At 41.1% G+C, this 21,527-nt stretch overlaps 2 protein-coding genes across 5 annotated transcripts in view; one reads left to right on the plus strand and one right to left on the minus strand.

The window, feature by feature from the left end:
- The window catches only part of SAMD3 (sterile alpha motif domain containing 3), a 43,450-nt gene extending 32,411 nt beyond the window's left edge, over positions 1–11,039 (plus strand). The window contains 4 exon segments of the mRNA XM_086631962.1: positions 7,860–8,063; positions 8,455–8,626; positions 10,420–10,502; positions 10,755–11,039. Of these exon segments, the coding sequence (XP_086488088.1) occupies positions 7,860–8,063; positions 8,455–8,626; positions 10,420–10,502; positions 10,755–11,039 (744 nt within the window).
- A 3,733-nt stretch (positions 11,040–14,772) lies between these two features.
- Positions 14,773–21,527, minus strand: part of L3MBTL3 (L3MBTL histone methyl-lysine binding protein 3) — an 89,569-nt gene continuing 82,814 nt past the window's right edge. For all 4 annotated transcript variants that reach the window (XM_086632082.1, XM_086632085.1, XM_086632083.1 and 1 more), the window contains 3 exons: positions 18,793–18,956; positions 17,711–17,773; positions 14,773–14,933 (listed from right to left, as the gene is read on the minus strand). In XM_086632082.1, the coding sequence (XP_086488208.1) occupies positions 14,790–14,933; positions 17,711–17,773; positions 18,793–18,956 (371 nt within the window). In that variant the 3' untranslated portion in view covers positions 14,773–14,789. The remainder of the gene's footprint in view (positions 14,934–17,710; positions 17,774–18,792; positions 18,957–21,527) is intronic.

Genomic DNA, 21,527 nt, shown 5'->3' on the forward strand with positions numbered 1-21,527 from the left:
CAATGCTCTAAGCAATAACATGGCTTGGAGTACGCATTGGCATCCAGTAAGGAAAATTTGAAATGTGTTTTTCAAAGCAAATATTACTAGCTGCTGCTGGGAGCTGACAAGATACTGAAAGCAGTAATAATGAAAGGCAATGCAACAGCTGTATGAACACTGCTGCTCATCAGAAACCCAGTCCCAGCCCCAAAGTATGGTGTAAAACGAGCTCCCATTCAGTGCCGGCACCACTGAACCTTTCTATGTGGCTTTGCTGTGCCAGAAGATCGTTCTCATTACCATGGCATGGTTTCTACCCTTTCCAGCAAGTAGATTAGTCTCCATCCAAAGGAATTCCCTCAAAGGAATATTCCCAAAGCATCCTAGGTGGGAGACCTGAATCTATGGTTGGCAGCTAACAGATCAGCAGGATACAGTGCAGTGTCCCCATATCCATCCCTTTAACACTACTGGTCCTATTCGACTTCAATCTCAAACTAAGAAGTAAGTAGGTCCTGCTGGCATTCTTCAAAAAAGAGATCTTGATCTTTGTCATTAGCAACAGCTAGGCTATGTTTACCATCCAGGAGCTGATGTAAACCCTTGTAAAGAGCAAGAGGTGCCTGCTATCCTCACCAGAGGAGCTGTCATCACTCTGTGATTAGGCAGTCACGTTACTTAGGTGTTGACATTAATGACTTTTAGGATTTATGCTGCTGGCTTTCAACAGTAAGGGAAAGCTTAGCCCTTGGTGATACACATCACGCACAAGAATTGCTCCCTTCTTCCCAACAAAGAGACGTAGCAGCTTAACTTCCTTGACTGTGGCACTAACAGAAGTGCCCAACTAGCTGAGGCTTTTTACAAGAACATGGTAATATAATCTCTAGCTGTATCTGAGGAAAAAAATCAAGATCCTCCAAAAGGACATTAAGAAATTTGGCCTTTATTTAAATGCCTGTCTCCAACCAAATGACTATCCTCTTGCTTCAGGAAACGGGAGACGTGAGGGATTTGGAGTCCAGTTGTTTTACGTATGTATGTGTTCTTGCTTTAATGTGAGCATCTTAATACAATCTACTTGCATATGGTTCCAAGTAGAACTGTGAATATTAACTGGAGGTCACACCTGGAGCGTGAGCAAAGAGACCTACAACCTGTGTGAGTGGCTTGAGTCACAGATACCTGAGATGCCAAGAAGTTAAGGGTGGTTGTGGCCATGGGGACTCAGGGATGGGTTGTCTACTGCTGTCACTCTTTATGTGTGAATCCAACAGAAGGGCTAAGGGCCTTGGCAGGACCATCCCTCAGGCAAGGTCTAGGTTGGACATCCTCTGCTTACCTCATTATCTTCCTTCCTGCATCCTTTTGACCTTTTTCTCTATTCTGCAATATTTCTCAGGAGCTTGTGACAAAAAGGCAGCTTGTTTTCTAAAGGCATTGAGGTAAATTCTCATTTGTTCCAGAAAGATTTTTTTTTTTAAATCAAACTTTTATTATTTAAAAAGAAACCCTTTATGTTATAAATTAAGTATGTACATTGCCAAATAAGACAAAATTCTATGTAAAAATAATAAAGAAAGATCACCAATTAACATTCTTCTTATCACTGCAAAGGAAATGGATGTTACTGATGACACAACTGAAAATCTGGCCAGAGGAGTTTGAGTGACCTCAAAAATGAAGAATTCCTCATTTAAAAAGGCTATTTTTCAGTTCTCTCCTGCACATGAGCTGACCTGTTACCTTTGGCTTATTTTCTCCAGACATTGAGACAGGAGATCCTGGCTTCAGTCTAGATAGGATTGCTTTTCCACAGTGTATTGAAACAACTGAGGTTTAACCTTGTTGTCACAATTTACTGGAATATTGATGTGCTGTCGCTAGCTTTCTTGCTTTGATGGTTAAAGTGGAGAGGATCTAAGTCCTCCCTTAATTAGCATACGATAGGCTGATAGACTGGTTGAGTAACCATCTTTCCAAACCCAGGTTCTTCCTGTTCACACCAACAATGTTCAAGTTAACCATAAAAGATTTTAAATCGCACTTGAACTCACTGTCCAATAAAATTTAAAATACATTGCAAAATGATGTCCCAGTGAGGTAACTTCTTTCCCCCAAACGAAAGCCACCTCTCAGTTACCGTTCTACTTACCTTAAAAATCAACCTGTTCACAACCTTAAAACTGAAAGGAGAAAATGAAAATATTCTAAGTGAATCCTGCATTTAGATGTGACTGAGTTAATACTCATTCATTTGACTTCACTAGAAAAAAGATAAATTTGCAAAATAGGAAGAAGGGCTGAAGAGAATGGAAACTGAGTTATAAAGCAAGTTACACATAGAACACATTCTGCTACAAACATATTTTGTAATTTTTTTTTTTTTAAAGCAAAAACTAACTTTGATGTTAGAATCTGATAAATCCTGAGGTCAGAAATCATTTGCGTAAAAATCAAGCGTTCCCAAACTTTCTTGCTCTATCAAAAACCTTCAGATTTGAATGAAACCATGCTTAGAAATAATGCACAACATAAATCAGAATGCTTTTGCCCTTTGGATTTTCAGCTAGGTTGACTGAAAACAGCTACTCATTCAAAACCAGCTAAGTTCACTATTCTCTAATTCCACACTGATTCTCTAAAGACAGTCAATCCCATTTGACGTAACTGGTAGTGAGGTCCCATCGCTCTGTTCTGCTCTTGACCGAAAAGTGTGAACCACTTGCATTAAATCAGTTAGAATCAGAAATATGCAATCATGCAGTAAATCTATCCTCCCAATTATCAGCTAATTTATATCTACACAGCACTATATGCTACAGTATATTGTTTGTATTCCCAGTAGGAATGAAACTGTCCAGAGACAAATGAAATAATCAGATATAAAAGGCCTTGCCACTGTATTAAAGCCACTGTATATAGACAAGGAGTCCCCAAAATCGCAGCAACTTTGGTCACTAATGCCAACCCTAGAACTCAGTATCCACTTGCTCTTTCATTGCAAGCCTAGTTTTACAACAGCCCAAGTGTTTTATATCGTACTTACCATCACCCATCCTCCAGACACTTAATTTGTTATATTTCCACTGCGCTTTAATAAATGAGAAGTAATCTCTGAAACAGCGGTGGCTACTAAGCCCAGTAGAAAACTGTTGTTAATTGGTGTCTGAACGGTGCTGCCACAGACTTGGTACGTTTCTGGAGCTCTATTATCTGACTGAAGTTTTAAGATGTGTTTTATGGCTGGATATGTGTGTCTATTACACAGATGACTACTTTGAACAAGCTATGTTAGAGAGCTTAAAGTTCAGAGCTACCGATACCTTTCCTAAACCTGGAAGTGCAGCTTAAAAAGGTGAAAAGCTGACAGAGAGTCAGTGCTCTGAGCAGGCTGAACGCTGCAAGAAAACCAATTCTAACACTGGCTTTTGCTTGTGTTACTCATATGTAATGGATCATTTACACAACGTAATTTGGCCTTCCATCCCATTTTGTTTCCCTAGTAGGTAAGTATGACAGCAATTCTTCCATTGGTAGGTTGCCGTTGATGCTTACAAAAATGTCAAATGGCCTTATTTAGCTAATTAATAATGTTGTTAGCCAAACTAGTTCTCAAAGACAGAGCTGACTACGTGGAAAGTCCATCAACTCGAGCAGTGTTTGCTTTGACAAGGGGAATGGAGATAAGCTGGAGTAAAGGTTACAACTTGTTCTCCTCAGAGTTTGTTTCTAAGCAACCCAGTCAGTTTGTCAGTGGCTACAGCACACCAGGTTGAGTTTGTTTTGCTTTCCTGCCTCTGCAAGTAAGGCATGGAAGGTGATGGCCCCTCTGGAAACCAGCCGCTGTACTCCACACCAGGTGGCTGAAGAAGCTCCTGCTCTACAGGCAGGAGGCTTGGAAGCAGACCTACAGAAGAAGCCAGTAGTAACAGAGCCATTTGGATTGAGATTTCGAACTAGCTCTTGCTCAGAGTAAAAGACATAAATGTAATTAATAAACCCAAAGTTCAGTTTGTGTCCCAGTTTGTGTGAGAAAGCACGAGCACCTTGAGGCTGACAAGAATGGACCAACATTTTTTTTTGTGCAGTGGTCACGCTGAAGCAAGAGACAGTCTGTCCAACCTAGTGCAAGTTAGCAGCTGGTTAGCAGGTTAAAGATCAGCTGAACGGCTCACTTGGGGATGTGCAAATACTAGAACGATATTTATAGTCAGTAACCACCATAAATTAGATACCAGAAAACACCAAACACTGATGCAGGGAGCTTGCAGAGATGACATGCTAGCAGCAAAACAGGACTCTGACGACTGTGAGCCATCCGCTGGAGGTTTACACAGAATTGGTTTTGTGATTTTCTGTCTTTTCTGCACTGGTTATAAAATCTTTTTCAAAGAGATGAGAAGCCCGAAGCCTGACCCCAGGTGCAGGAGCGCTCGCAGAACATAAAGCCGTACCAGGGAAACCAGACGGACTTTGAAAGGCTCCTCAGAGGAGGAGTTCAGGCAATCACGTTACTGGGGCCAATCTTCAGAGACCATGTCAGGGCACCTGTCAGAGGGGTGCATCAGTAAAGAGGTCACAGAATGATGCACTGAAGTGAGCAGTAACGCATTCCCAGCACCAGATGATATTTGTGGAATATTTGCTGATGTGTCCAAGGATAAAACAGGTAATTTTCTAATCATGATGTTCAATTTCTCTCATGAAGCGTGATACTAGAAAATTGGAAGTAGCTAATTTGATGCCAGTTCCTAGAGTTTCAGGAGAGAGCTAGGGAACATATTGACCAAGAAATCTGCTGTCTTTACTGGCCAAATTGGCAAGAACTGTAATGCAGACCCAAGAGATGAACACATTGGGAAGGAATCAATGAAGTTTCTGTAAACAGAAGTAATTCTTCATAAATTCATTAGTTCTTTGAAGTATTCAACAACCTTGAGGACATGGGAAATCTAGCTGATATAGTTTACTTCAACTTCAGAAGAGATTTCACCACATGCCTTTCAAAGACTCCTAGAGGATATAATCTGAGGGGATAAGCAGGAAGGTCCTTGCATGGATAAACAGTTAAAAGATAGAACAAAGGAAGGCTAGGCAGAAATAGCTGTTTTTTACAGTGGAAAAAATTATTAATGCTTAGTTTATATAGTTCAATATAGTCCTAAATGATGTGGAAAAAGGAGAACAGTTGGCTGACCACATTTGGTGGTGCTACTAAGCGTACTGAAGACAAAGACTGACTGAAGAATCGCAGAAAGACTCCATGCTGCTGAGTGATAGGGAAAAAAAACAGGAGATAAAATTCAATAGTGATAGATGTAAAATAAGGCAAAAGGAGAAAACCTGGTCCTAACAACATTTACAGTGATTGGCTCTCAGCTTATTATTACCATTCACCAATGATATTTTTATATTATGCCAAAGAAAATTTGGCACAATGCTGAGCAGCAGTCCAAAAAATTATATTGAATGCTTTAATTATTTAAGAAATTCAAGAATTATTTAAGAAAGAAACAAAGGGGAGTGCATTATTCCACTGTATGCACCTGTGGTGTCCCAGTGTCTCAACTAGAATTCTAAGTTTACTGCGTCCATTTCATATGGAGAACCTCCAGAGGAGCGGGTCCAGAGGAGGGCCATGAAGATGATCCGAGGGCTGGAGCACCTCTCCTATGAAGACAGGATGAGAGAGTTGGGGCTGTTCAGCCTGGAGAGGAGAAGGCTCCAGGGTGATCTTATTGCAGCCTTCCAGTACCTAAAGGGGGCCTACAGCAAAGCTGGAGAGGGACTTTTTACAAGGGCGTGTAGTGATAGGACAAGGGGCAATGGATTTAAACTGAAAGAGGGGAGATTTAGATTAGATATAAGGAAGAAATTCTTCCCTCTGAGGGTGATGAGGCACTGGAACAGGTTGCCCAGAGAAGTTGTAGATGCCCCATCCCTGGAAGTGTTGAAGGCCAGGCTGGATGCGGCTTTGGGCAGCTTGGTGTAGTGGAGGGTTTCCCTGCCCATGGCAGGGGGGTTGGAACTAGATGATCTTTGAGGTCCCTTCCAACCCAAACCATTCTATGATTCTATGATTCTATAAAGGCTGTAGTGAAATTAGAAAATATGAAAAGACAATAACAAGGATAATTGAAAGCATGGACCAGCTTTTGTGTGTGAAAAGACTAAATAGCTTAGGACAGTCTTGGCTGGAAAAGAGGTGGCTGAGGACAGCATATGACATATCTATACAACTACAGTGGCAAGGAGATGGTGAATAGGTATTGAAACCAGTACGATAATTAGAAGGCAGAAGCAGCAGGAGAAAACAAACAAAAGGCAGCATTTCTTCTGACAGTGCATAGTAAAAACTGCCAAATTTAACACAGGATGTTGTGGAAGGTACGATTTGATGAGAGTTGGAAAAGTGACTGGGAGAAGTAATGGAAAAAAAAAATCTACTGAAGGATATTTAATAAAAAGACACAACCCCAGTTCACTGCAGCTTTAACAGGACTCAGGGCAAGTGGCACTACACAGTCGTCTTTACTTTATACTTTTTCCCAGTCCCCTCTCGGCCAGGTAGAGGAGGGTACTGGACTAAATCATCTGACCCACTACCTCTGTTCCTGTGCAGTGAGGAAGAGGACAGGAATGCCTACTCAAGCTGGCCACAAACAAGCATTACTGTTGTAATGCAATTAAGATGAAAATCCTGTATTAGAAAGAGTGCAAACTGTGCTGACACAGCACCCTAGGAGGGCCAGGGCAGTACCCGCAGGGGTCATGCCAGGTAACTGTCCTGATTTTCTTCTGTGATAGCAATGGCTATTGAAATCCACAGACACCTACTTGGAGCGAGACAGTTGTTTAACTGTGTACCTTGTGCAACCATTCTTGAAATGCCACTTAAAAAAGGACGTTAATTACCCTGGAAAGTTAAATGGCACATACAGAGCACTGCAAAGCAGTATCGGATGTTGCGTGTTTCGCAGCTCTATGTCATAAATCTTCTGGGAAACAGAACGAAGTGTGTCACCTCTCTCTGGCGTTGACCCACAGGCCACCACTGACATAGATGACAGTGGCATCAGTGACAACAGTTTATGGGAAAAGCCAGTGTAAATGCAGCCTGAGAGTGGTAACTGTACTCATCATTCACCAGTATGTCGTCTCAGCTTGTTTCAATGGAGAAATTCCCTGCATTCTCCGATAGAAACTAAACAGCCCCAGGCTACTGCCACAGACGATGTACTGCTTCATCGGATAGTCACTGCTCTTCCTAGTAATTACTGGGTTTGGAATTACAGCAGGGACAATAATAACAATTTAGAGGAAGACTGTTAATTATATCTTCAAGTACAAAATAACTTTTTGAACACACTAACAGTCAAACTACTCAATGCTTTTCATTACGAGTTTTCTTAGTTCAGCTGGTCTCCTTGGGGGTAAATACTTCTGTTGCATCACTGTGAAAGTTAGTTGTCCTGCTTTCAGGACCTGTATGAGAAGAAGAAAATATTATTTCTCTTGGCAATACAGAGCTACTGTTGCTAAACACTGAGTCATCATTAGAACTGCCTACTAATTTCCAGTAAACCACAATCAGGCAAACCAGACACAAGCATAGGAATTTCATGAATATCCTCAAACATGTAATTTGAGCTTGGGAGACTTGGCTGACAGCTACAGTATTATATGAAAATAGATCTTAATGTATTAACTATTAGAATTTGAGGGTGAGTTCATAGAGTTGGTACTGAAACCACACTACGGGTACTTTCTGCTGAGCTTGACTACACTTTGACTACACTCAAATCACACAAACCACAACAGGTATCAAAAAGGATAGCTGATTTGTTACAATTCTGTCCTTTGTTTCCTGATAGGAAGAACCTGTTCATCTTGAGGGCAGTGCAATGGATGTACACATTAAGTGGCTTAAGCAAGAATACATGAAAACTCAGAGGAACTGGAAAGAAGTGGATGAGAGAATGAATGTGACGATAGAAATACGGAGGAAGATGATCAATGATAAGGCACCTTTAAAAGACATTCTCAGACTATTTCCTTTCTTAAGATGCCCTTATCAGGTAATAGAACTATTTTTAGTAATGACATTGAATTTTATGTCACAGATGTGACACAACTCTAGGCATATATTTTACTGGATGTTTCCAGTGAAGTATCCTCAACAGTATTCTCTTTAATCTAACTTATATTTTTACTGCTAACCTCACTTCAGAAGATTCACCAGTCCTATGTTAAACATGCCACACACACCACCAGTGGGTTATTTGAAGTATTTTGGTGTTACTTGATGTATTTCTTTTCTGCTTTGAAAAGAAATGAAACCCTCCGCTTCAGTTTATAATCTTATTTTACTGAGCTAGACTTATCCTGTCTTCAAAGCATGTACCTCGTGTTGTTCTCAGTTTTGATTTTGAGGATTGCAATAATACCAAATTTTTCTTTTTCTTTTAGCTTTTTAGGGAGTTCCAGCTTCTCACACACTTGGACATTTATAAGAAAACAGTTGAGATTTTGGAGATTTATTCAGAAAACATATTATCTTTGTATGTGGTGAGGAATAATCCAATTAACATTATGCTGCAAGAAAATCTGAAGCAGCACACAGAAGAAGACATTCTGAAATGTCAGTACAAATCTTCTATGCTTTGAATATGAGAGTTTTGTTGTAGCTAATTGTTCTTACTTATGTAACTAAACTAGCTCTAATTTTACTGCAAAAACATTTTAAAATGTCACAGTTGCTTAAAAAATATATAGCAATGGGGAAGCATTAAGAATAAAAGCTAATAAATTGCTAGGAAAATTAAGTCAGTCACATATTGAAACTTTTTTTTTCCCTATTGAATAAAAGATTCCAGGTTTGATAAAGTTAGTAACTGCCTTAAAATGAGCAGAATTACGTATTTCTAGATATGTAAAAGTGTTTATTATTTTCTTAAAATATATACAGAAAAGGAACTTCCTAGTTTAGAAAGAGAAATAGTTCCATAAAAAGAGACTATTTCCTTTAGAAAGAGAGGTACTCTTTCTATGGTTGAAGTCTTCGTCCTAGTGAAATAAAGGAAGAGGCTTTGAACAACCTGGTGTAATGGAGGGTTTCCCTGCCCATGGCAGGGGGGTTGGAACTGGCTGATCTTTGAGGTCCCTTCCAACCCAAACCATTCTATGATTCTATGATTCTAAGAATCAGTTACCACTACCTGTGTTTCAAGTACCTCGTCTCTGCAGAGACATGTTGCAGGAACAAGCGCATGAGCTGGTACCTCTGGTGAGCAGGTACCACAGTCATGCAAAGAGGCCCAGGTACTCCAACGTGCTTGGCTCGCTGGCTGCGAGGCAGCAAGCACCGGCTGACGCTCAGCTTCTTTCAGTCTGAAAAGTCTGGGAGAGCAGTTCTGCAGGGACAAAACATTGGTGGAGTTACTAATAATCTTTATTCTTCGCAAACAGCAGCTGTAGGTGCCTACACCCAAGTTCAGCTCTGTGAGAAGTGCTCCTTTGACTGTCATTTTCTATCAAACAGGCATAATGCCAGGATATCAAATCCAAGGAGACACAGTATGAACACATGTAGTTTCCTAGAGCAGTTTCACTCTTTTTATTACTGGATCGTTTCTCAAAGAAGTAAGCAGAGTAGGTTACCATATTAAGTTTTTCCTCCTCTAAGCTTAAAAACATGAGTACTCAGTAGCTCACAAAAGGTTAAAAAGTGTCCACGAACAGCCTAATTCACAGAGCCTTTATGGACTCATACCTTTGGCCTTAGAAAGCTATGGATGTTGTAAGTAATTTCCTCTTTTCTTGTACTATATGCCCACAAAGATTTTAACTCATACCTTACTAAAGTCCCAAGACCTTTACTTTCCTGTTTTTTCTTTCAAACAGCTTGACCTGGCACCTAGATAATAAATACCTGACAGGATAGGTTCAGCAAAACACATGCCACCAGAAGTCTGACCTGCAAAAAGATGTTAGAGACAACAAGAGCTGAACCAGAGGGGTGGTGGATACCATGCCCCAGGAGGTCCTGCAGCACCAGTTTGTACTGCAGCCTTCAAAGCGGAGCCCTCTGGCAACAGAGACACCTGATTTACTGAGGAGAGAGTTTGGGGGTGGGTGGGTTACTCAGCTTGCAAACTTCACTAGAAGTAACCCAAAGGCCCACTTGCTCATTGTGAGAGAAAATCGTAATATTGAGCAGCAGAGTGTCGTGAATGATTTGAATACCACTGCCCATTGCCAGCTGAGGCACCTAAGCCTTCACTGTGGTACAAACTACTCTTCCAAATGCACTAACAACAGTTCCGCTGCTGAGCTGTTAACTATTCCATAGGCTGCAATCTGCTTTTCCAGGATGATAGTGCAGTGCCAACATGTTTTCATTTGTAATTTAGCAAAAATCCTTGCCTTTGACAGATATGAAAATGACTGCTGCATGTTTACTCCTGCCAGATGTCTTTGGAGACGATTCCAGTCTGTTTGCTGCAGTGAACGAGGAGGTAGGAGACAGAGCACAAGCAGTCTTGGTCTCTCTTCATCCGATGAGCTCCCTGGGCACATCACTCGGGCTTTTGGTGGCTCAGCTTACTTCCTGGAAAAGGATGACATCAGCCTGCCTTTTGGGTAGAAGGCAAACATTCATAGAAATACTAGCTAATTTCAAAGCAGTGTTATTATGCTTACTTACTTCTCTGACCTGTTCACCAAAGCGATGCTGTGACATCATTTGAAATGTCCTTTTTTTAATTTAGGTGAAGGTGATGACACCAGTGTTGGAAGTGAAAAATCCCTTCAACGTGAATTCATGCGAGTTTGCGCTGTATGTGGAAAGAGAAGAGCTGGCCCAGCTTGATGACTGCACCACGGCCCTGGCCGCGCTGGTGGCTGTGTTTCACGTGTTCGATATCCCGTGCCCAAAGAGAATCCACAGGACACTGAACTTCCTCGAGACCCTGGTCTTCGAAGTAAGAAGCCCAGCATCCCTCCCCACCCAGGTGAAGAGAGGGGTGAAGGGCCCCAAGTATCCCAGTATCTGACGGTGTACGGAGTACTCCTCTCTGCAGCATTTGACATTTTGTCAAAATAAATCTCTTTGTGGTGAAGACAAATCAGTGCCCTTCTTTCTGGTGAAAATGTATGTGTATCTATAACTCCAATACGTTTAATAATGCCCATTTTTTTATTGTACTGGCCACTTCTTAAAAATTTGAAACCAAAGCATTTTCATTCTTTTACAAGGAAATTCTACAGTATTCTATAGCGGTGTTAGAGATAATAAAGTTTTCTAGATTACTGCATGTGTCATGTATTATTTTCGCCTATGGAGCATTTAAAAAATTTGGATAGTCTTTGACTGTCAGAATTTAAAAACCACACTTCTGAGTTAATGTGTGCACTTTGCTGCTTCAGATGCTAAAACATTCAATGTTTTGAAGCGGCACAAATTAAACACTTACTTGTTACCATCATTTCATTGTATCATGATCACTGAAGACCTGCTATAGTAACTTCTGTGGTTTAAAATGGTGGGTCTGATTTTTTTTTTCAGGATGATGAGTTTTCACTATTTCCTCTGTGCATGAAATATTATTTTCTTTCTTCTTTTAGCATTAATCCTGAATTTGCTAAATAGGGATTCTGAGATGAGTTCTCAAAGTAGCAAGACTGACTTATCTGGGATGCTGCCGCCTGTGTTTGTAACCACAGCTTTGGTGCTGGGGAGAGGTGGCCTCACTTTCTTTCTCAGTGTATTCCCCAGAATAAATCGACCTTCTCCACATGATGACTGTCTGTCTGCCCACACGGACTGGAGGCCTTTTCCTCTCTTCTTCCTCAGCCTCCTCTTCTCCCTAACACATTCCTCTTAACTGCTGCATGTCTGGAAATCCCAGGGATTACTGTGCGACAGCGCACGACTTCGGACAAGCACCTAGTAATGGACAGTAGCAGCAGCCAGCAAACATGATCCATTACATTAATTAGAAATTGAAATGGCTTTTTATTAAAACACTGCATTCTACTAAAAAGATCAATCGCCTACCACTTCTAACGACGTCCACAGTGGCAAAGCAGCATTTGTGGTCACCACGATTCTTTCAACACTCAAACACTCAGCTTGGAAGACCAAAGAAGTTTTGCTAAAGCCTGGCTGTGCAGATTACAGTGGGAGACCCCGCGGTATGAGGGGAGATCGCCGCATTTAATGGCCAGACTCTCTTGCCAAAGTCTTAGGATTTTGCATGTGGCTCACACGGAAATCAGGGGACAGCCTGTACCTGTGTGACGGCCGCGCTCCCTCCAATGCAACATACAAACCAATCCCAACAGCCCTTTTAAAGATTCAGTAGGTCTCCTGAACATTTTTAGTTTCTGAGTGAATTTGTTGGGTGTAGATTTTGTAACAGAAGTGACTACACCCTGCTACCTCATCGCAGGGGATACAAAAGTAAGGATCATGCATGTCCTCACCGTTGGGAGTGTCAACTGTGTGAACAAAAAGTTGCACTCTGTATCATTTAAGTGAGGTTTATTCTATGTCTTGTAAAGAGCATGAATTCAAACCCATTTCTTAAACCACAGTACTTTATAAGTAGGTATATAAAAATTCAGGGAGCTGCTAACAGTCCCAAGTAATCTCTGTCGAGCAGCAAATCTCTTTGCTGGTTCTCACTGCAGGCTACAGAGCCGGTACACAAGTGAGACACAGAGGGTTAGGGGAAATAAACTACATGGAAGGACAGAAGGAAAGAAAACAGAAGAACTTGGCATTTTACTGATCTGCACAGGCAACTTCAGCTGCTGCCAGCGACAAAATCCAGGTCCGTAAATGGGATTCTGATTGTGACAGTAATTGGCCTGTGAACTTCAGGCATAAGAGTTTTGGCAGAGGGCAGACCTTAGCAGCCAATTTGCTCTTTTAAACTCATGGCCACCTCAAGCTATGGTGAGGAATTACTCCACACCGCCCTGGGGAACAGCCAGGTTCATCTGAGAATCCTGGGCATGCACAAATGTAACAGACGGCTCCAGTTCAGGTTTTATTTGTATTGTAGTACAATAAGAGTGCAATTTGAATGTACAAATATTGAACGAAATGTAAAAATATTATTTATGCAATGCTATGGAAGGAAATTAACAGAACAATGCAACTTACTTCATACTGACCCTGTTTCACCTCTTATTATGGCAGGTACCAGTCACCTACATGATCTGGAAGGGACACAGAGAGTTCTTGAAATCATAAGGAACTCCAGCCAAAGAACAGCCTAGCAAAATCTGTGGGAGGATGTAAAATTCTCCCAGCTCTGTGCAACGGAAATGCTGTTTGTTCTCAGCTCTGAAGGCTGAGCAACTGCACACCGCAGCGCTAACAAGAGGGCTGCCAAAAATCTTGATGCAACTCTTCTCTCTCTCCTTGCAAAAGTAAAATTCTGGAACAGTCCTCGGTATGTAGCTAGGCCTTCTCCCATTTAAAGTGCATCTGGTTTACATCTTACGTATATATACCAAGTGCAACGACTTTCCCTGACAAATCGTTATAATAATCCTCCAAGAAAGAAGGTTGCCTCACCCACGTACCTGCTGGTGGCATCTGCAGCCTGCTAATGACCCAGTGAAATGCATGGGGTTTACACCTAGGATGTGCCGACGCACCAGTTGCCTTTAAGCATCCTTTTCCTCCGTGCTTTGTCTTTCCCCCCTATGCCTTACTCATTTATAAATCAGACTTTCCAATTAGGAAGTGGTGGGTGAAATAACTCTCCCACCACTGGGTAAACAAACCTATGTTGAATATGAAGCCAGAGTAGCAGTCCTAGCTTTAGCACGCTGTTTTTCTCCACTATTGTGCTAACTATACTGCAGACTGGCATGTGCAGACATGAATGAATATATTTTCTTTTTTGCTAATATCCTTACCTCAAAATACAGGTATTTTCCTTCATGTGCTGAAGGACTGACTGTAGCAGGCTCTCATGTAAAAGGCTGGAACTCTCTTGTGTAGCATAAACAAAAAGCCTCCTACGTAGTCCAACTTTATTTTTCAGCTGCAGCCTTCTCTATACTGATCTTTTGGTAAAATACATTAAAGATGCTGGTGGAAAAACTCACATAACATTTTTGTAATCGTGCAAAAGTAAAAACATTCAGTTATCAAAAAAGCATTATAATCTCAACCCCAACAAGGTTTGGTTTGTTTTGTTACAAGCAAACAGACAGTTTTATAATCTGTAAAGTCATATGCTGTAGCATAAAGTGTCACGTATGTAACATTAAGTGTTTCATTTTTAAACTATGGCACAAATACATATTAGCCATAACAGTCTCATCTGGCTACCTGTAGCCTAATTTTTGGCTAATCAGTTTTTATTTTGATAGTTTGAAGTAAAAGCTTCTGAAAAGTAAAAGGGGTACATGAAGCAGAATTCAAGAATTCTTAGAAAATATTAAGGTTCCCTTATATAACACAGCATAAATAATTAATGAAGGTTTTCTTGATGTCCAGAGAAAAGTTAGGGATCCTAACCATCCACGGAGAATTGGCGCCATTAGTTTGGCAAATAAGACTGGTTGACTCGGTTGTTACACAGTACCTTCTCAAAAGCTTGAACACTTCCCAGAAGGATTCAGGTGTGTACTGGCTTTAGGAGAGTATAAATAGTCCACCAGTGCTGAAAGTTTCTTCCTTTCTGAGAGTCGTTACTCAACAGTTCCAGCGAGTCTTTGTGCTTTGAATAAAACATGAGCTCCAGTGGAGAAAGCTGGCTCCTACACATTTTCCATTATCTTCAAAGTTCATTGTGTGAGTTTTTCTCTGCAGCTTTGAACATCAGAATGGAATTAAAGATTTTTAGGGCTGGTCCCAGTTTAATGCTCATTATTTTGACTATGTCTGATTGGGTCATTAGCAGAAATGCTTCTCCATCAATTTGCTTTAAAAGAAAAACACACAAAGCTATTAATAGGTCTGACAGTGCAGCAGCATAGATGTTTCAGAAAACATGAAAAGAAAATTCCCAGCAATTTCAGGCAGCGTAAAGGAATGGCTGAATACAAACACTTTCAAATGCTTTCAGGATAGCTTTGATTTCAACCTTTTAGACAGAGAAGGATGATGATCTTCTTTCTCCTTGAAAACAACTGTCTGGCTAATTTTTAGTTAACCACTTCTTATTTTTATACTGACAGTATAAAGTAAAAGCTATTGGAAAGTAAAACGGGTAAATGAAGTAGAATTCAACTGTACCGCAGCACAGTAATGCTTCTGAACATCTTAGCTACTCCTTTTATGCCAGCCTCCATAAGAAAGCTCCTGGATTTCACTCCCAACTAAAGAACTGGAACCTCCTTCGGGCCACCCATTTCTGCTCATTAAGTGGCAAATTTAAAGGAATTTGGACCCAGATGTAAACGGCGGCCAGGCTACAGAAAACTGCCTCTGACACAAACACAACTTTTCAAAGCATTTAATGTTTTTTTCTGCCAGCTTTGCAGTGTTGCTATTTTAATAAACGTTACAAGTGAATATTCTCCTGCAAGCAAATCTGTCCGTCAGCAGGAGTGCTAAATCCAAACATGAAGAGCCACAAGGCAAGGCCCTCACTTCCAAGGGCTTCAATGGGGCAAACTATTGTGGTGTAGGCTCAGGTCACTTATAAGTTTTCAGTGTAACATAAGCAGGATAGCCACCTGTGGTTAAATCAGGAGCACTGCTTAGGCTTAAAGGTACTAATTTGAGATAACAACAGTGTAATTAAGTTTCTGTAGGACTACACGACAAGCTTTCTGAATCACACATGCTGCAAAGAAGGCTGCAAGGTACATCCCAGCACTGTGAGTCGAGGAAAACTGCACTGAGAACAGCATCAGCATCACGCAGTTACCACAATTACTTTCTATTCATTTCATGCACAAAGGTAGACTGGGTGGGCTCAGACCCAGACGTGTGCCGACATGGGAGTGCCCAGCTTTTTGCAGCATCTTAATATAAGCAGGATGAGGGCTCATTTCCACACTAGATGTTTGAACCAGCACCTTCTACCCACTGAAAGACTTACTGATGCCAGTCAGTCCATTCTAGTTGGCCTCACTGGAAGAGGTTTAATTTGCTACTTGCAGACAAAGCTTGAGAGGCTGAATCCTAAAGAGGGGAAGTATTTTCTTACATCTCTGAGAATGAAAGTCTCTAGTATTCATCCATCTCTGTGGCACTTCCCACCTGCTGACGAGCAGCGATATACCAGCTTTTTTTGATCTCCAATTCATGGGTGAGACACCCTCAGCGACACAGGGGATGATTTAGGCCCACACACCAGCTGCAGCTGTAAAATGCCTAACATCTAGGCAAGTGCAAAATGCCCAGAGACAGCAGCCTGTCAGTCCTTTGATATGCAACTGTAACAGTCATTACGATCTACATAGCCTGAAAACTTGTCGTAGGAGATTAGCAGGGCCATCTGGATGCATTTTCTTCAGGAGGTGCCTTCTCAGTCTAAGTAGCACAATTATTCTTCCCTTGAAAGGCTGGCTGGCTTGGGATATTACAGTATCAGGCTCTGCCCATTCAGGTGGTCTGGCTGGGATAAGAACCTGAACAACCCACTCTGGCAATTTGTGATCAAACAGCCTTACTGAAACTAAGAAGCATTATACATAAGCATTATCTACAAGTATTAACAGGAGTAACAAATTTCTGAGAGTTCTTCCAGTACCTCAAGGGGGCCTACAGGAAAGATGGGGAGAGGCTATTCAGGAGGGCCAGTTGTGACAGGACAAGGGGTAATGGTTTTAAAATAGAGGGAGATAGATTCAGATTGGATATTAGGAAAAAATTTTTTACCATGAGAGTTGTAGAACACTGGAACAGGTTGCCCAGAGAGGTGGTGGATGCTCCATCCCTGGAGACGTTCAAGGCCAGGTTGGACGAGGCCCTGAGCAACCTGATCTAGTTGGAGATATCCCTGTTCCTTGCAGGGGGGTTGGACTAGATGACCTTTGAAGGTCCCTTCCAGCCCTAACCATTCTATGATTCTATGATTCTATGAAAAGAAAAAGCCAACCTAGCTTATAAAGGTCTATTGGACCTAAAAGCCCTATCACTTCCTAACGACAACTGAGGCACAACAATCTTCTCAGATACCAGAAATGCACGTCTGGTGTGCTCACAAAGTGAGTACATGCTCCTCTTAACCTCATCGGAAGCTTTCGGATCTTCTTGCTTCCTGCTCACTCAAATCACATTCGTAAACTAGTTATATCAGCAGGAAGAGCATCAAGAGCTAAGTGTGATCAGACACGATGCAAAGAGTTTTCAGAGGTCGTTATCTTGAATGACTGGTCTGCTTTTTACTTACTAACATCCTGCAGAACTAAAATAACACACTCACTCACAAATTTCCTCAAACTAGATTAAGAGATAACTAGTTAATCACCAAGTTCCTGCTCTTTTACCATTAATTCTAAGTGATTTCAGTTAAAGTAACGAAGCTAGAGAAGCACAAGAGACCTGGCTGACACTAAGCTAGTTTTATCTTCTTTACTTCTTTCCCAATTCATGACTTGCAAATAAACCTAGTATTTCACACATTTGTGTCTGACTTTAAACATACAATTAATCCTACTACTTTATATGTATCTTTAATTATGATATGAAATTAATATTTCGACTAAGCTTTGTACTCTGTGTCTTTTAAAAATAAAATTCACCCACCTCATCTTTAAACACCTTGCCATGTTCTTCACATCCTGGTAAACTCCGTATAAATTCAGAGACCTGTCACCAAAGTAACAACAAAAGATGTGGTAAGACCACCGTTTTCTCAAAATAGTCTTAAAGATTGAAAATCATTAAATTTTTTTTAGCTATTGTTTTTACAGTCTCATATTGGGTGTCCAACCTTCTTCTGTAAGTGCGTAGAGTCATGCAGCTGGATGTTTAAGGACAGGATTCACAAAATCTGCGAACTAAAAGAGCATGTGCCACTCTCATCCACAGGACATCTAAGAGTGAGATACAGCTACTCCCTCAAAATCACTGAGGTTATTCTAGCCATGAAGATCCAGAACCATGAATCTTCTCTTGCTGAATCACTTCTCACAAACCAGAATGGTTGCTGCCTTCCTTTTCTTTATTTTTTACAGCACAGAGATTACCAAATCCATTTTCGAAGTTCATGTTTCTGTTTGCTCTGATTAGAGGAGATCCGACTGTCCCAGCTGCAGGAAACTGCCTCAGCCATAAGTACTTCTGGAAGTAAAGCAGGGACCTGACCCTGTCTGTCCAAGCATTATTACATACTCAAACAGTGACAGACAGGGCTCTAATCTTGAAATCAGGTATCACAGCCTGACCATATCCGTACCATTCCTCTCTGCACTATATTCTCACCCTTCAAAACAGTGTGCCATGTCCAAACTATGTACAGGAACAGCTCCTTGGTCCATGCTGACCACTCAACCATTCCTCCAAAATGTCTGTGGGTGCTAGACATTATTAGTGTCGACCCTGAGCGCCTGATCTACCAAGCCATACATTTAGCACTTTTCTTTCACTTTCAACATATGTATCTCTCTCTATACCTACCTATACACATACGAATGAATACTTACTGCTTCTAAGGCTGGATGGCAGCTCAACGGGCATTTTGGGGATCTGTAACATTGGGTCTGGCTGACTCTGATCCTCTAAGTACTAATGCATTATTGCTAATTTATGGGGTTAATCTAAAGCTCTGAACCAACCGAGATGTCAAGGGCAGTGGCATTGAGACAGAAGAAACAGGGGAAACTTACCTCATCTGTGCTCCACTTAGAAACTTTACTGGCTGGGATCCCAGCTACACTTGGAAGGAGCTTGCTCTGCTGTTCCCAGCGCAAGGGTAGGCCGGGAATTTGCAACTTGGAAGCCACTATAACTGGTTGAGAAAGAAGCCTCTGCGTGTTGGGTTCTTCAGTATCTTTAACAACAGGAAGCAACAAGCATTAAATCCTTTTGTCAGTGATGAGATCAGTCACAGTAAAAGCATGCTCATTTCTGTTGATACATACTGGCCTCCCTGCACAAGCTGTACTGTTTTGCTTACACCAGAGTTAGAGCAGCACCATGACTGTTCCTCCACTAGTATGACTGTGATTATATTGGCTCTATATAAACGTAACTACTCTTACATGAAAAAAAATCCCTTTCAAAACAACATAACTCTATGCCAATGCAACTGTAGGCATATCACACCACAGGTCAAATAATTTTAAATATTTTGATACAATAAATCACACCCACATCTAATAGTTGCACAGTAAGTAGTACAAGAAGTAACTTAATTCCAGGGTTGAGCTGTTATAACTTCATCAAAAGCAGCACTGCACTGCTACAAAACTCCAAGTGCATCAGTCATACGGTTCCAGCCCACACAACATTTATGCCTCATCTACAACACAATGTTTTTCAGTTCTTCTGAGGAAAAACCCCAAACGTCTGCAAACTCCCTGCTCCCACTTTAACTGAATGTTGTATTTAGAAAACAACATTTAACTCCTCTGTGCTACTATGGGGATTTTTGCGAGGTCATTCCCCTTTTTAATCTCACTTATCCACAATGGAAGGAATGAGCTCCTATCCCACCAGCTCTCAAAGGAGGGTGGCTTCAGCCACATGCTGCTGTTGCAGATGTGTGTAGGAGGAAAGAGTGACAAGGCATGCCTCGAATGATGTCAAACCGTGTAAGACATCCACGTTCATTTAGATCCATTGCAAATACAAAAGCAACATGCCTGCTATGAATTTAGGCCTGAATGCCTCCCAATTGCTGAGTAAAATTGCAGAAAAACTCTGGAACTCATTTCTAAACGACACAGCCAACAAAGAACCTATGCCTAATATTCCTTACTGACATGGCTTCATGCAATCACTCACAAATCCCTGTGCTATTTTTGTTTGGATCACTCACTTCTACTACAGCTCCATTTCATTTCCATTTTTGGGAAGTTGCTATTATTCACAGTTCCCCCTATTCTTACTGTTCTAGTTTTCATACATTTGTGCCCAACAACTAGGGCACAAATTCCTATTATAGATTTTTGCCAGCACAGTGAGACTGGTCCAGAATATATAATGTGGCCAATAACGGATGTAATTACATTTGCCTGTGTTGTTCTGCTCCTCCAGCTTAAATTTTTGTTACTTTCAAGACTTATCCACATTTTATATCAATGTCCATTATTCAGAAGTTGACTCCTAAGCCATTTAGTTAGTACTGTCACTCCACTGATTAGATTTTTAATAGACTCCTTAATTTTTCCCTAACGTTGTACTCTTACTCTTGCAAGTGAGTTCCCTAAATTTGTTTACACTTCACTGTTGTTCTCCAAATGCTTCTTAGAGCTTCTATTACTACTAAAAATCTCAGCAAGAAAGGAAAGAGTCTTGTAAGGCAGCGAGCATGCTGAAGGCAAAGCATATTTTACCAAATAGTATCTTTCACATTGTTGCCTTGAATCTCCTCCCTATCCTTATCCCTTGATCTTTTTCTTTCCAAAAAAGGTCTCTTAAGAATTGAAAATGTAAATATTTAGCTATATTTTTGTTTTCCATTCGCAAGGCATGTAATATTGATGCTGTAACTTAAATAGCTGATGACAATAGTGCGTGAAGAAAATTCCAAGCAAATTGCACTGAATTTTCACACACGTTTAAACATATGCATATGTAAGACCACACAGATACACGCACAGTGAGTAGCAGCAATGACAGTTAAGGTTACCTATATATCCCATATGTCTCTATTTTCAAGAGTTTACAGCTGTGCCAAATCCTAACAGTTCCAGACGAAAAATCAATGCTGGGCATCTGTCCATGCTGCGTGTTTTTGGAAAACTTCAAGCAAACACAGGTCAGGTAGTTATGAATGAGGTTAGCAGAAAATAAGCTTGCTGCCGTGACACTGCATAATGCCAAACCTTGTACTCCATCTATTCACTTTCGAGAGCTCTATTTACTGACATGGAAAGGAATTCAGTGCCTAATGCCTTGGAGGATGTTGGCAAAAATGCCTCTGCTCACCCTGTGTCGTATCTGGTAAGATGAACAGCACGAAAGGAGCACGTAAAGTGTCAATTTACCCAACTAGATGGAGGAAAAGAAAAAAAAAAATGTTCTCAACCCTGCAGCAGATATAACCACATCCCTGACAAAAGGACGTTTAGGTTTAGTGTGGGTAACTTGTTGCAAAACACACTATTTTGGTCACAATCTATGTCTGTAACATCAGAGACCTAAAAGTGCTCCCTACCCTCATGCTCTGGTACTACTTGCTCTGCAAGTCCTGCTTCCCATACAGAGGCAATCTGTGCTTGCGGGCCAGAGAAAACACGTGATGTATTCCAATTTATGTCTCAATTTGGACATTTAGAACAGTAACTTGAGGTGCACCGTGGCTTATCCGGTTTCATCACAGAGCCACAAAGAGCTCCTTGAACCACATAAGTGAAGAAACAAAATCTGTCTGTCAGCTCCATGTGAGACAGCAGAA

The sequence above is a fragment of the Tauraco erythrolophus genome, chromosome 2, assembly GCF_009769465.1.
Source record: "Tauraco erythrolophus isolate bTauEry1 chromosome 2, bTauEry1.pri, whole genome shotgun sequence".
NCBI lineage: Eukaryota > Metazoa > Chordata > Aves > Musophagiformes > Musophagidae > Tauraco > Tauraco erythrolophus.